This window comes from Vigna unguiculata, chromosome 2 (assembly GCF_004118075.2).
Source record: "Vigna unguiculata cultivar IT97K-499-35 chromosome 2, ASM411807v1, whole genome shotgun sequence".
Lineage (NCBI taxonomy): Eukaryota > Viridiplantae > Streptophyta > Magnoliopsida > Fabales > Fabaceae > Vigna > Vigna unguiculata.
Window position 1 is genome coordinate 8,381,619 of NC_040280.1, and position 13,336 is coordinate 8,394,954.

The window sequence follows — 13,336 nt, forward strand, 5'->3', positions numbered from 1 at the left end:
CGTCGTTTGCCACGCAAGCAAGTTTTTAACGCCATACAAAAATAAGGACGAAAACCAGACGTTTTGAAATCGTGAGGACCAAACAATGACCAAGTTTCGAGCAGGAACCATTTCCAAAATCAGCTAAAACTACAGGGACTAAAAACATATTTTTCCCTTATTATTATTAATTATGGAATATGTGTATTATAAGTTTTTGGTGATAAGTGCTTTGATTAGAAACTTCATATAGAAAGTCTTGATATGCATCTACATTTAAGCTTCTGACTTTGACTAAAAGGGAAACAATTCACAAAAAGATTACATATAAAAAAGTTAATCATTGTCACATTTGTTTCATAAAATACATTGTTGTCATAAGATAATTATTTTTTGATCATTTGAAATACAAAATCTTTCTACACTTAGATTTTAACGTTGAAGATATAGTTTTGTATAATTGAAACACCTTTCATATATATCTTTGGAAAACATTTGTTGTTATGACTTGTTTACGCAAAATAGAGATTTAAATAAATATAGCAAGTATATGAACATATAAGCATATAAAGAATATTATATTCTTTATATTAAGTCTAATGATATCATTGGATGGTTAGTGGTCCTTCAATTAGCACAAAACATACATAAAAATGTTCAAATAACAAGCAAATATTTACACAAGTAATTCAGACATGAAGTTTGTTATCATCAAAACTCATAAAGAGTCTATTGGGATTAGATTGTCTAGATGGACTATGCATGTTATCCCTAGTTATTGAGCATCTGGTTACCAACCAACTACCCAAGCCAAACCTCAACAGTCACATTTTTCATAGCCATTAGGGATGGCAAAAAAATTTATACCTATGAATCGCTTGTTAATAGGATGGATATGGGTATCAATGTATCAAACACCTAGATACATGCTACTCGCTAATAATTGTTAGTGAATTTTATTTAAGTATTTTTATAAAAATCAAGTGATCAAAACAATGTTATTAGTGAAAGAAATATTAATCACTGTAGAATTGCTAAAAAGTTAACTTCATATAATTGTATGTTTTTTTATTTATACATGAAATTGAATTTATTTTTAAAAAAGATAAATGTTTTAAAATTTATATTTTGGTACAACTCATTTAAATTTTTGTGTGTGTGCTCATTTACACATATGAAATTGAAGTTAATTTTCAAAAGGAATGAATTTTTAAAATTTATATTTTAGCATAACTAATTTAAATTTGTGTGTGTGTGGGTGGGTGTGGGTTAGTGAGAGGTGTGGATGGATATGCGTGTGGGTGTAAGGGTGGCAATATGGGCTTGACCCAGTGTACTAGCCTGCAAGCCCACCAAAAAGAATTCAAGGCGGGCTAGGACATTGAGCATGCTAGCCCGTAGAAGCTAATCTGTAAAAGCCCATAGCCTGCGCAGGCCGACCCATTAGCCTGCCCACATAAGAAAAAAACTTGCACTTGTGTATATCAGTTACTTTCCTTTTAGACTTCTGCATGAACATTCCAAATTCTTGTATGATTGGAAAAGACAAGCGTTATGTATGTTTGAATGTGCTAAAATTTAAATAATACATCGTGTATGTCAAAGTACGAATATGAATATAATGAAAATGTTGAATTATCGATTTATCATCTAACTTTTCAAAGTCTTTGCTTAATTTTATGAACTTGTTCAAGTTTCCCAATTTGTTGAACATTGAAAGATTTATCATCATAAGAATTAAAAAAAAAAGGAGAGCGGGTCGTGAGCCCGTACTTATGCAGGGCGGGCCAAAATTTTCAGCTCGTGTTGAAAAGACGGGGCGGGCCATCCCGACCCGCATTTTGCGTATGTTTATGTTTGTTTGTGTGTGTGTGTGCATGTGTGTGTGTTTATTTATTTGTGTATGTGTTTTTTTTTGTAGTGTGTTTATATGTCTTTATCTATGTGTGTGTGTATATGTTTTTTGTGTGTCTAAGTCTTCGTGTGTGTTAGTGTGTATATGCTTTTGTGTTTGGGTCAATGTATGTGTATGTGTCTTTGTTGTGTTTGTATTTTGTGTTTTTGTGTAAAAGTGTCGCGTGTGTGTGTGTCTATGTGTGTGTGTGTGTGTCTGTGTGCGTGTTTGTGTGTGTGTGTGTGTGTGTCTGTGTGCGTGTTTGTGTCTGTGTTTGTGTGTGTGTGTGTGTCTATGTGTTTGTGTTTGTGTATGTGTGTCTGTGTGTGTGTGTTTGTGTGTTTGTGTCTGTGTATTTGTGTGTTTGTGCGTGTGTGTTTGTCTATGTGTGTGTATGTGTCTGTGTGTGTGTTTTTGTTTGTGTGTGTGTCTTTGTGTGTGTATGTTTGTGTGTCTATTTGTGTGTGTGTGTGTGTGTGTTTGTGTGTTTGTTTGTGTGTCTGTGTGTCTGTGTGTGTATGCATGTGTGTGTGTGTATGTGTTTGTCTGTATGTGTCTTTGTATGTGTGTGTGTGTGTGTGTGTCTGTCTTTGTGTTTTTGTTTGTGTGTGTTTTTAATGTTTGTGTGTCTAGGGTGTGTGGGTGTGTCAAAAACATCTATACTAACAATAATCATTCATTTACGATGTAATGTGCTTAATGGGAAAAGGTTTTATATAAAAGTATATATCTTACAATGTTCATATTAGAGCATAAAAAAAATCATATGAAATGTGATATTGTGGTTTTGTGAATTGTTCTTTCAAAGAGAAGTCTAAAGCTCTGTTGTACCCAAACCTTCCATATCAAGCTTCCAAACAGGGTACACTAAGGGAGACAATGCTAAATCAATGTGGTTGACTAAATTATTCATAGAAGACCATATCATAACAAATGTGATGTAGCGATGGAAATCTTCAAATGCCAATATAAAGGAATCAAGTTGAAGAAGAACATGAGATAAGACTAATTACTCAAGTATTATACTACCTTCTAGTATTCTTTAGCTTCTAAGTGTTCTTTGTGGGTGAGTGCAACATCTCTAATACTTCACTTTATGAAGTAATCCAGTGAGTTTAAATTGTCCTTTCTTTGAGAGTTTTCTTGTTAGATGTTTTGAGGTCTTAATCCCAAGAGGAGATTAAGACTTGATAATTAGGAGTGATTTGTATGTTTATTTGTAACTAAGAGTGATTTGTGTATTTGTAATCAATTTGATTAGTAAAACCTTTTTAGGAGTTGTCTCAAAAGAGAATTAGACTTAATCTATGTCTTAAAGTGAATCAAGATAAGATTGTTTTATGTTGTTTTTGTATTACTTATTCTCTAAAGAGTCTAATCTAATTATTTGCAAGAAGAATCTAAGACTATTCAACCTCCTTTTCTAGTTTCATGTATCCCACACAAAAATAACTAATTTCATATATCCCCACTTTTATTTAGAAGATTATTAATAAGTATAAAATAAAAAAAGGAAAGATTAATAATAAGTAGTTAATTTAACCTCTTTAGTTAAAGATAATGATAAAAAAAGTTAAATTTTATGGTGTTAATCGGAGTTAGCTTATGACACTTAGTAATTTTTACAACCTTTTATAGAAGATGCTAAGAATTTTTAGAAATTTCTAAAAATATTATTTGCTTAAGAAAAATAATTTACAATATTTTTTTAAACTAAAAATATTATTTGCTTAAGAAAAAGAATTTACAATATTCTTTTAAATATTCTAAAACAGGTCACTTGAAATAAATATTTAATTTCAACTCTCTTTTAAAATAACTTTTACAAATAATATTTCTATTCTACATAACAAAAATGGAAAGAAGAGTGAACTCAACAGCTCAATTACAGAAAACAAACTCGAATAAGCAAATTAGATGTTAATTAGAAGATGAAAATAAAAATAGTTGGGAAAAATGTTATTTTTTAAGTTAAAATTTAAAATTTGAATTAAAAACATGATAGTTTGAGTGGAGACTCAATCTTAAAGTGTTACGTTGAGAAAAGTTTTCACGCATTGCATATATTACCTAACTCTACTTATACGTTATTTTGTATTGTGAACTTCTCATATTTTTAACTTATTCATCTATTTTAAATACTTAGTATTAGTAACCATAATAATTTGAAGATACTAGGTCTAGTAAGAAGCTTTGTACAACCAAACCTATACTTCAATTTCTAGCGTGATGCTGAAAGAAGATAAATATCCAGAAAGAATCTACAGCACAAGGGAATAACGAAACAATTATATGAATCCTAATAACCACTACCTGCGTTTTAACTGGTGCAAATTACTGCATTTTGTATAGTTTATAACAATTGGCTATAACTACTAAACAAGTGGTGGTTCTATTGAGAAAAATTAGCACAAAGAATGACAATGAAATGAGCTCCATAATATTTATAGAGAAACAACTTCAGTTCATACAAAGCCTAAATGCAAAAAGGGTAACACACTAATAAAACCAGGATGATACAACGTTTACAGAGTTTCATTAAACTTGGGGCAAAATAGCTGAAAGGGAGCCACACTGAATAATCTGGAGTCAGGGAAAATTTATTTCATAGTCATCTTCTTTCTCGTAGTTGTTGTTGACATTTTCGTCGTCCTCGTCATAGTCCGATTCCAAGTAATACCTAACATGATCATCTGATTGTAGTCCCAAGTGATCCCTCATGGCCATGGCTTCATCTGACCCTGATAATAAGTAATTTTTAAGGGCTTCCCGGTAATCATCCGGGTCGTACCACCAAGTTGGGGTACTCAGAATGGCCTCCTCCAACCAAAACTCGTCGTCCTCATCTTCCTCTTCTTTCGGTGCCGTCAGGGTATTGTAGATTACACCACATTGATACATGGCATTCTTCAGTCGAACACTCTGAGGTCCACCGAATAGATACCTGATATAGTCTCTGGCTAGCTTTGTGATTTCCTCCCCAGTGATGATATAAATGTACTGCAAAAAGCATATGTAAGAAGTGAGGAATGGCATGTCCTATTAACTCCTAATCATTTTTCATGTACTAGGTGACTCTATACTATCAGAAGTTTGCATATGGACATCTAGTGCAAACTTAAAAAAAGCCTCCTACACTCTCAAGTACTTCTGCAATTACCTACTTCTATCATTACTTTGCATCATACACCAGTTCAACTTGTAAGTCTTCTTTCATTGATAATACACAACACAATATGATTTTCTCTTTCCTCATGTTACTCCCACCTAAACTTCACCTTCCTGTTTTCATAATCTGCATTTTCACACCCAATAAAAACTAATACTTAAGAGTTGAGCTAAATGAAAATTAATTTATCAATTTATTTGTGCACACATCACATGACACGTCAAAAGAGAGAGTGAGTACCAGAAATATAAAGCCAAGGGTCGCTAAAAACACTTGGAGATTTTCTTCTAACATCCCAGAAAGGCTTTCATCCTCTGAATCACCAGAGCCATCAGGACCACTACCACCACTGTTGCCGCCTCCTCCTGGTGGTTTCTCTCCCCCGTCACCACCACTGTCATAATAATCACCCTTTTCAATTTGCCGTCGTAATACATCCTCTATTGAATTTTGACCCTTGAATTTTCCTATAGCTTTCTCAATAGATTTCCACGGGGAATTCTGATAACATTTATAATGTCAGTAAAATGTAGGAATATCCTAATCAATACACACACACACACACACACACATATAGAGTAGTTCTGGTTCATTTCCCACAGATTCATGATAGAAAAAATTAATGACAATTTTGGGCTTCAGATGCATTGAAACGAAAAGAGTTGCTTCTAGTCCATTCTATTCTAAATGGTTGGTCTACTGCTGAAAATATTTTTGAGGAAACAAAGCATCCTGCAGCTTAGCTTCATCATTTCCTAACACAATTCTTTAACTAAAATAGCAAGTTGCAGTAACTTGATCGAGGATTTCTCTTCGTCAGAAAGATTATGTACCCCAACTCCCTGATTACACTCCATCATTTCATATGGAAACTATATGCATGTTTGCATTAAACCTTAACATGTTATGACATTCAAACACAACAAACTAAAGCGAAAGTCAAAATAACGTGCAATACCTCATCATCATTTCCCATCATCCCTTGTTCACCAGCTAAGCAAATATGCAGAGGTTTCCGAGATTGTGAAATAGGCCGACATTTCAAGCCAAACGATTGTCTTGCTCTTAGAGTGAGTAGAACACAAGAGCAAGGACCAAAACTCTTTGGTAAACCGTATGGTTTTGAATGAAGCTTGTGCAACTGAGATATATTTTTCACAGAAATCCAGGGCTGGCATGCAGTAACTTGTGCAATGTTCATTTTTGTCAAACAGCTCAGCTACCCCCAAGTTTCAAACATTACATTCTACAATTTCACATAATCAAGCTTCAATTCAAATTGGTTCAGTCAAAAATTTTAAACACTAGTTATGACTACTAAACATGCAACAAGAGACATAATGACACGGCTCCAGCATCATTTTCTTGAAAAATTTGCAAAACCTTCACTGTCAACTTCAACAGCTTACCAGCTCCCATAACCAAAACCTCACAGAAAAAGAACATATGAAAATAGTCATTACATAACGGCCCTTTCCCCCCAAATAGGACCCAGAAAACAATTAACATCAGTTAGGGTTTAAAACGAGTTTAGAATGTATACCAAATCAAGCTAAAATTGAAAAATAAATCCCTTCCACTAACACTTTTTCTTTTCGAAACGTGATTATTAAAACAAAATCCTCAAGTGTAAGCCCATAGACACTAGTATTTCACTTAATCAAGCTTCATTCAAATTGCTTCAGTCAATTTTTTAAAAACTAGCTACCACACTTCTAAACATGCAACAAGAGACACAATGACATACCTCCAGCATCATTTTCTTCAAAAATGTATAAAAAAATAAAGCCCAAATCTGAAAAACAAAATTCCTTCCACTAACACTTTCATTTCATAAAGTGATTATTAAAAGAAAACAAATCCCCAAGTGAAATATGTGGAACTAGTTTTCTGATAAATGAATAAGATAGGCAACATGGTAACACGCATGTTTAGCACCAACAATCAAAATTCTTAAACCCCAAAAACAACATCAACTCAAGACAACTACTTCTCCACAAAAAAAAAAAAAGGTAAATAAATGGAAGAACAGAGGAAGGAAACGTGTCTTGAAGGAATGAAAGAAATCGTTACCTCTGTAGCGAAGCATCTGATGGCACACGCTGCTGGCTTTGTCTTCTCGTCTCATCCACTGATACTAAACAACGCATTGTCGTTTGGACAAGGTGAGTGCCGTCGTTTTGTACTGGGTCAAAGGATAATTTACCCAAGTAGATCATGGGCTGACGAGACCAAGGCCTTGGGGTTTGCTTTCTACACCCCTATCGGTATGTGAAAGATAAAATTGCCCCTAAACCAAGCTATATCATCTTGGAGTTGTATGAAAGGTATGTGATTTTTTCTTATTGTGCAAAATTTTGGAAAATATTATTTGGGAATTTTTTAAATTGTGTAAGATGAAATGACATGATATAGAGATGATTATAGTTCGTTGGTCGGTCTATCAATTTGTTCAAAATAAAATTAGTCACGTTAATATTTTTAACTTATCTATCCATTTTGTTTAATTCGTCTAACTCTCTAAATTAGAAAGGACAAAAACAGGACAACGCTAGTCTTCTAGTCCACTTTTTCTTATTAAATTAAAATTTTTATATTCTTTTAAGGATATAAATATACAATAATATTGTAACTTAAATTATTAACACTTATAAACTAAGTTTCAATTATTAGTTATAATAAAATTATTTAATATATAAATGTAATAATTATTTTAATTTATTCAATTATAAACATTAATTAATCAATTAAAAGCTTAATATTTATATAATTAAATATGTTTTTAATATGTGCGTGCTAGTCCACCTTTAAACAAGATGAGTTACAAATTCTAACTAGTTTTGTTGTAGCAGATCAGTCCAATTCAACCCGTTTTTTGTGGACTAAACCAAAACAGGTCAAACTGACCCGTTTTGTTACTCCCTACATGTAGATGTGTGTGTGCGTGCTGGTCCACCCTTAAACAAGATGAGTTACAAATTCTAGCTAGTTTTGTTGTAGCATATCAGTCTCCATTTTTGTGGACTAAACCAAAACAGGTCGGACTGGCCCGTTTTGTTACTCCCTACATGTAGATATGATTGCCTTTTTAATAATAATGACTTCCAATTTCAAAAGTCATTTATTTATATGTAATTGATGGATTGTGCAAACAAGAATAAATTTTTAGATTTGAACTAGTACACGTTAGATAAAACATCAAAAATTTTTAGATAAAACACAATAGAACACATTACATCATGTTTATATACATTAGACTAAACATCAAAAACTTTTAAATCAACTTTTATCGTTAAAGTCTACCTTCGCTTTCACTTGTAAACTCATCTTCTCACACCATTATAGTGATCATTACAAAAGAAGAACAGAAGCAAAACACCAAAATAAAAATAGTAAGCTAATGATAATTTAAAACTTACATATTTTACAAATTTCTATAATAATACAATTCTTACTAACTTATAAACAAGACAAACATTCTTCCCTAGGAACAAAACAATTCAACATACATGATGATGAATCTATCCCAAGGCTCATAGTTTGGGCCAACGCTTAGGCTCATTCCTTTTATTTGCCTTTATTTTTAATTAAATAAATGATTGTTTAAGTTGGGCTATTTTTAATGTAGCCCATTTGTAAGTCTACTCCATGAGCACACATTTGGGTCATTATTATGCATCGTGGGCCTTTGAATCCAACAGCCCAGTTCATCCGTTGGAGTGTGGAGGATTCTCTACATCATGCGTGTGTAAGACCCGTAGAATTTAATTAATTAAATAAATAATTAATTAATAAATGCGGGAGGAGAAATAATTATGAAATTAAATTATGGTTAATATGATGTGGAAGAGTGTTAGCTCATGTGGTTGAGAGTACTTTGATTGTGTGAGAGGACTTGGATTCAAGTCCTATGTATGCTAACTTTTGTGTTATTATTTTATTATTTAAATCTATGAAAACAAGTTCTGGTATGTTATGATGTCTGAATTATGATTGTTAGCATGAAACATGATTAGTAGAATTGGTTATGCACTTGAATGGTGACTAAGTGGTCAATGGGTTCTAACCTTGGTAATTCTAAATGAAACTTATTTTTATTTTGCTAATGTTAACTTTGGATGGAATTGGAAAGGTTAACAGAAACCTACTGGAATCAGCACGGCCAAGGGGGGGCAGCAATCACCATTCATGATGAGAGATGAATGGCTATTAAGAGTTAATAAGCTGAATTTTCGTTTTTAATTCTTGGGTTAACCTAAAGTACTAGTTTAAAAGGCAAAAGTTAGAGTTTAGGCAAGGTTTTGCAAGGCTGAACTTAAACCTAGAAAACATAGACAAAAGTGAGTGAGAGGGGTCTGGCGTGAGTGAGTTTGGAGGCGGGGTTGAGGAAATTCAAGGGTGGCCATTGGTGATCAAAGGAAAAAGCTTGAGGATTTCAAGTATAGCAAAGGAAATCAGGTTAGGGGAGTTTTCCCACGTTAAATTTATGTACTCGCATGAAATGTTAATAGATGTGTGATAAAAATGCATGAACTATGATTATACTGTGACTTTTTATGGATTCTGGAATTTTTCCAGAAACCGCCTGGCGGGCTATGCATAGCCGCCAGGCGGCTCATATAATTTGTGCTTGTTTCTGGTTTCGTGGAGGAACTGCCTGGCGGTGAGACCTTATACCGCCAGGCGACGTAGCCTGATAACCCATTTCTGGGTTTCTCTAATGAACTGTCTAGCGGTGATGAATTTCCGCCAGGCGACGCAAGCCATGTTGACTCGATTTCGTGTTTTCGAGTGTTCTGGAAGGATTCTGATCAGGGAAAACCCAAGGGGGTATTGATTAAGGAAAGATGTAACCTATATTTTATTGATCTTTGGTGCAATCGATGGTGGAAATCAATAGAACAGTGATAATGCAGCCTTAGGGTTGACGATGGAGGATTGGTAGGGTGCCATAGCATAGTTGTTAATTTTCTAAAACCAAATTATGTTGAAATTAATTTAGTTGATATTGGGTATCCCTGGAATTATTATATTGGAGGGGAAGCGCTCAAGATGGTGATATGTGAGGATACAGGTAATGAGAGAAACATGTCTCGGGTGCAGAAAATCTGGGAAAAAATTGCCCAGGAATTTATGCACCGCCTGGCGGCACGCGATCTGCCGCCAGGCGCCATCTCAGAGTTATTAGTTTTGTGTTGCTGTAAGAGAAGATGTTGGTGTTGGAAACTCAGTGACTCAGGAAGGAAAGAATAGAGTCAAGGAAATACATATTTGTGAATGAGAAACGTGGTTAGTAGAGAGTTGAGTTGTGTTAGGAGGCGGTGGGAACTTTATCGCATCATAGAGGAATGGTTCATTGATATCAGAAGGTGAATTGGATTGGGAAAACCAACGAGAAGGGGGTTGAGAATTTGGGGTACTATTAGGTGTCAAACTAAATCAGAACGTACTTACTATTTATATGAGTTGGAATAATGAGTTAAGAAAGATAAATGGGATGATGGTAAGCTCATTTTGGTTAAGAATGGGAAGGGTATAAAACTGCACAGTGAAAGATGTTAAATCTAAAGGTGGGAATGACATACTTGGGAGAAAAACTCAACCTAGGGATGAGTAGCGATCCAAATGATTTAGAAAAGTTGTCTTGGGGACACTATGATAATGGGAAGATATAGCAATTAGAAGGTAGCAATACTACAAATATTAAGGGAAATGATTTCTGAAAAAGTGTCAGGAGTAGATGGAGGATTTCGTTCGATAAAGTGCAGAAAAGACCAAATCAGGGACTGTTCTGGTATAGCGCCTGGCAGCGTAGAGCAAACCGCCAGGCGGGATTGACCATTCCAGAGAAGAGCTTAACGCGTGGCGCCTGGCGGACCAGAGGTTACCGCCAGGCGGTGTCTGAATGCAGAGGGTGCTTTAAGGCGCTCTGCGCCTGGCGGTACGCGACACCCGCCAGGAGGTCTGGAAGCTGGCAGCGCCTGGCGGTACGTGTCCCCCTCCAGGCGATTTGCACTGTTGCAGCTTTGAAACTTTGGTTGTGTATTTGTGATCTACAAGGCGTCTAGTGGTGCTTTAAAGGTGGGGTTGCTAGTGTTCCTTGAGTTGTGGCTTAGAACGTATCCCTTGAGTTGTGGCTCGGGATAGGGGTTAAGCACGTGGTATTCCTTGAGTTGTGGCTCGGAATAACATCTCTTGAGTTGTGGCTCGGAATAACATCTCTTGAGTTGTGGCTCGGGATGGCGGATGAACACGAGGAACCCTTGAGTTGTGGCTCGGGTTGGCGAGTGTTGCCGGTATGAGTGTGCTGGTTGTGGCCAGTACGGATGGGTCCAGATAGATTGCCCTCCTCAGTTGTTGGCTGACGAGTTTGGTAGTCTTGGGACGATACAGACTATGTTCGTATATGGGAACTCTACCTGGCGTTGCGGTGTATGGTCCGTAACATGTTTTCCCACACGTGCTCTATCGGTTGTGGCCGATAGGTATGGCAGCAAGTTACCTTGAAGTAATCCTTAGACGATGTAGAACACGAATAATCTGATTTGGGGGTCGGATTGCAGGAATAAAAGTATAAGGCAATATGGGAAGTTAAGTTAAATGTTGTGATATGTATTCATGTTGATATATATGTTTGTAGCATTATATATATGATTTACCTGTTAAGCTCACCCTATCTGCGTGTGTTTGGCGATGATCGTATACGCGGTACACGGGAACAGAGGTTGATGATGCAGGTGGCTTTGGTGCAGCTTAGTCGCGGAGAGGGGTTCAACTTGGGAAACTCTTATGTTATTTATTGCTTTCGAAAACAGTTGTAAACCCTGATGTGTAATTTTATAACATTATGATTTTTGTATTGTAGTGGATGTTTATAAAGTTTTTTCGATCGTTTAATAAAATTTAAATTTTCCCGCGCTTTGTGAAAATGAGGTATTATTAAATGCGCTGAGTATTTTATTTTTCTTTATTTTATTTATAAACCCGTAATATCCTGACGGGATTTTACAGCGTGCACCAGCGTTATTGCGTGAGTGACATTGGGCCTAAAAGTGGCATTTGAAGCCCATTATCACACTAGCCATATTCCAACGAAACTTGTAGCACTCTTGCTTCATGCCACGCGTGGAAGGCATTTTGATTTCAACATTCTTTGTGGGCCTACAAGTGGCAGCCCAATTTCATGCCACGTTTTCCTTACATGAAGGGTCCATGTTCTTCTAAAGATTGAAGCCCAATAATTCATACCAGCAACATCCTTTGGGGTTGAGAACCAGCGTGCACGTGTTGCACCCTCTGCTAGGGTTTTCCCCTTTTCCATCCTCACGCATGCCACCATCTTCACGGCGGGTTTCTTCCCTCACCTTAGCACCGTTAGGATTTTTGTTCCAACCCATTCTTGTTGTTAGGTTATTGTTAGACGACATCTTCTTCTGTTTGTTTTTTCAGCTGCCCCTTCCTTCATTATAAAAAGGGCAAGCCAACCTCTTGCAAAAGTTAGCTTAAATGAATGAGATGAGGTTTTAACCCACATTTGTCAGCTCACATTTCCTTAGTTGAGGATTTCTCCTCCTAGGGTTACCGGAACAGTGAGGAATGTGCGAGTTTCCCACTAGAACTCCGATCTAATCGAGTAATTCGAGTCTTCCGTTGTGTTTCGAATATGTTCCACATGAATTAATCGGTGGAACACCGATTGGAGTGGATGTCTGGTGAATCCCGCAACGAAGCATCTCCACATCATATCATGGCTTTAGACTCAATATCTAGATTTATGCATTAACTTGAACACTAGAAGCATTGCACCTGTCATGAAATTGTGAAACAAAGTACAAAGAGTGGTCATACCAAACTGCATAATCTCAATCTCCACATGACAAGGTAAGTTTAACTTATGCCTTCGCCAAAAAAGGGGTCACACCCCAAATCCCGCTAGAAGAACCTCCTTCAACACTCACCACCTAGACTACCATACTCTATATGAGTTTGTAATTCTAGTAGAGTTTATGATGACTTATCACCAACACCTATCACTAATCAATTCATACACTAAAACTAACAAAAGTAGTATTCCTCCTTAGGAACACTACCACCACACAGTACACATCTCTTTCACCAACTTTTTTAATCCATACATTACTTGATATCAAAATATAACCTTCCCCAATTAATACACAAAATACCATAACAAGATTCCGCAAATTAATTTGAAAATTAACTTAGTACATATTACCCAATGCAAACCCAAGAACACTCAACAATACCTTGACAAATAGTTACTTGAGAGAAAAGAT

General features: G+C 35.7%; 1 protein-coding gene across 1 annotated transcript; it reads right to left on the reverse strand.

Annotated features, from left to right (window-relative positions):
• Positions 1–4,291: 4,291 nt before the first annotated feature.
• On the reverse strand, positions 4,292–7,230 carry LOC114174033. Its single transcript, XM_028058771.1, has 4 exons — positions 7,116–7,230; positions 6,001–6,288; positions 5,283–5,543; positions 4,292–4,873 (listed from the first exon to the last, which is right to left on the reverse strand). The coding sequence occupies exons 2-4, from the start codon at positions 6,241–6,243 to the stop codon at positions 4,463–4,465; spliced, it is 915 nt and encodes a 304-aa protein (XP_027914572.1). The 5' UTR covers positions 6,244–6,288; positions 7,116–7,230; the 3' UTR covers positions 4,292–4,462.
• Positions 7,231–13,336: the final 6,106 nt, after the last annotated feature.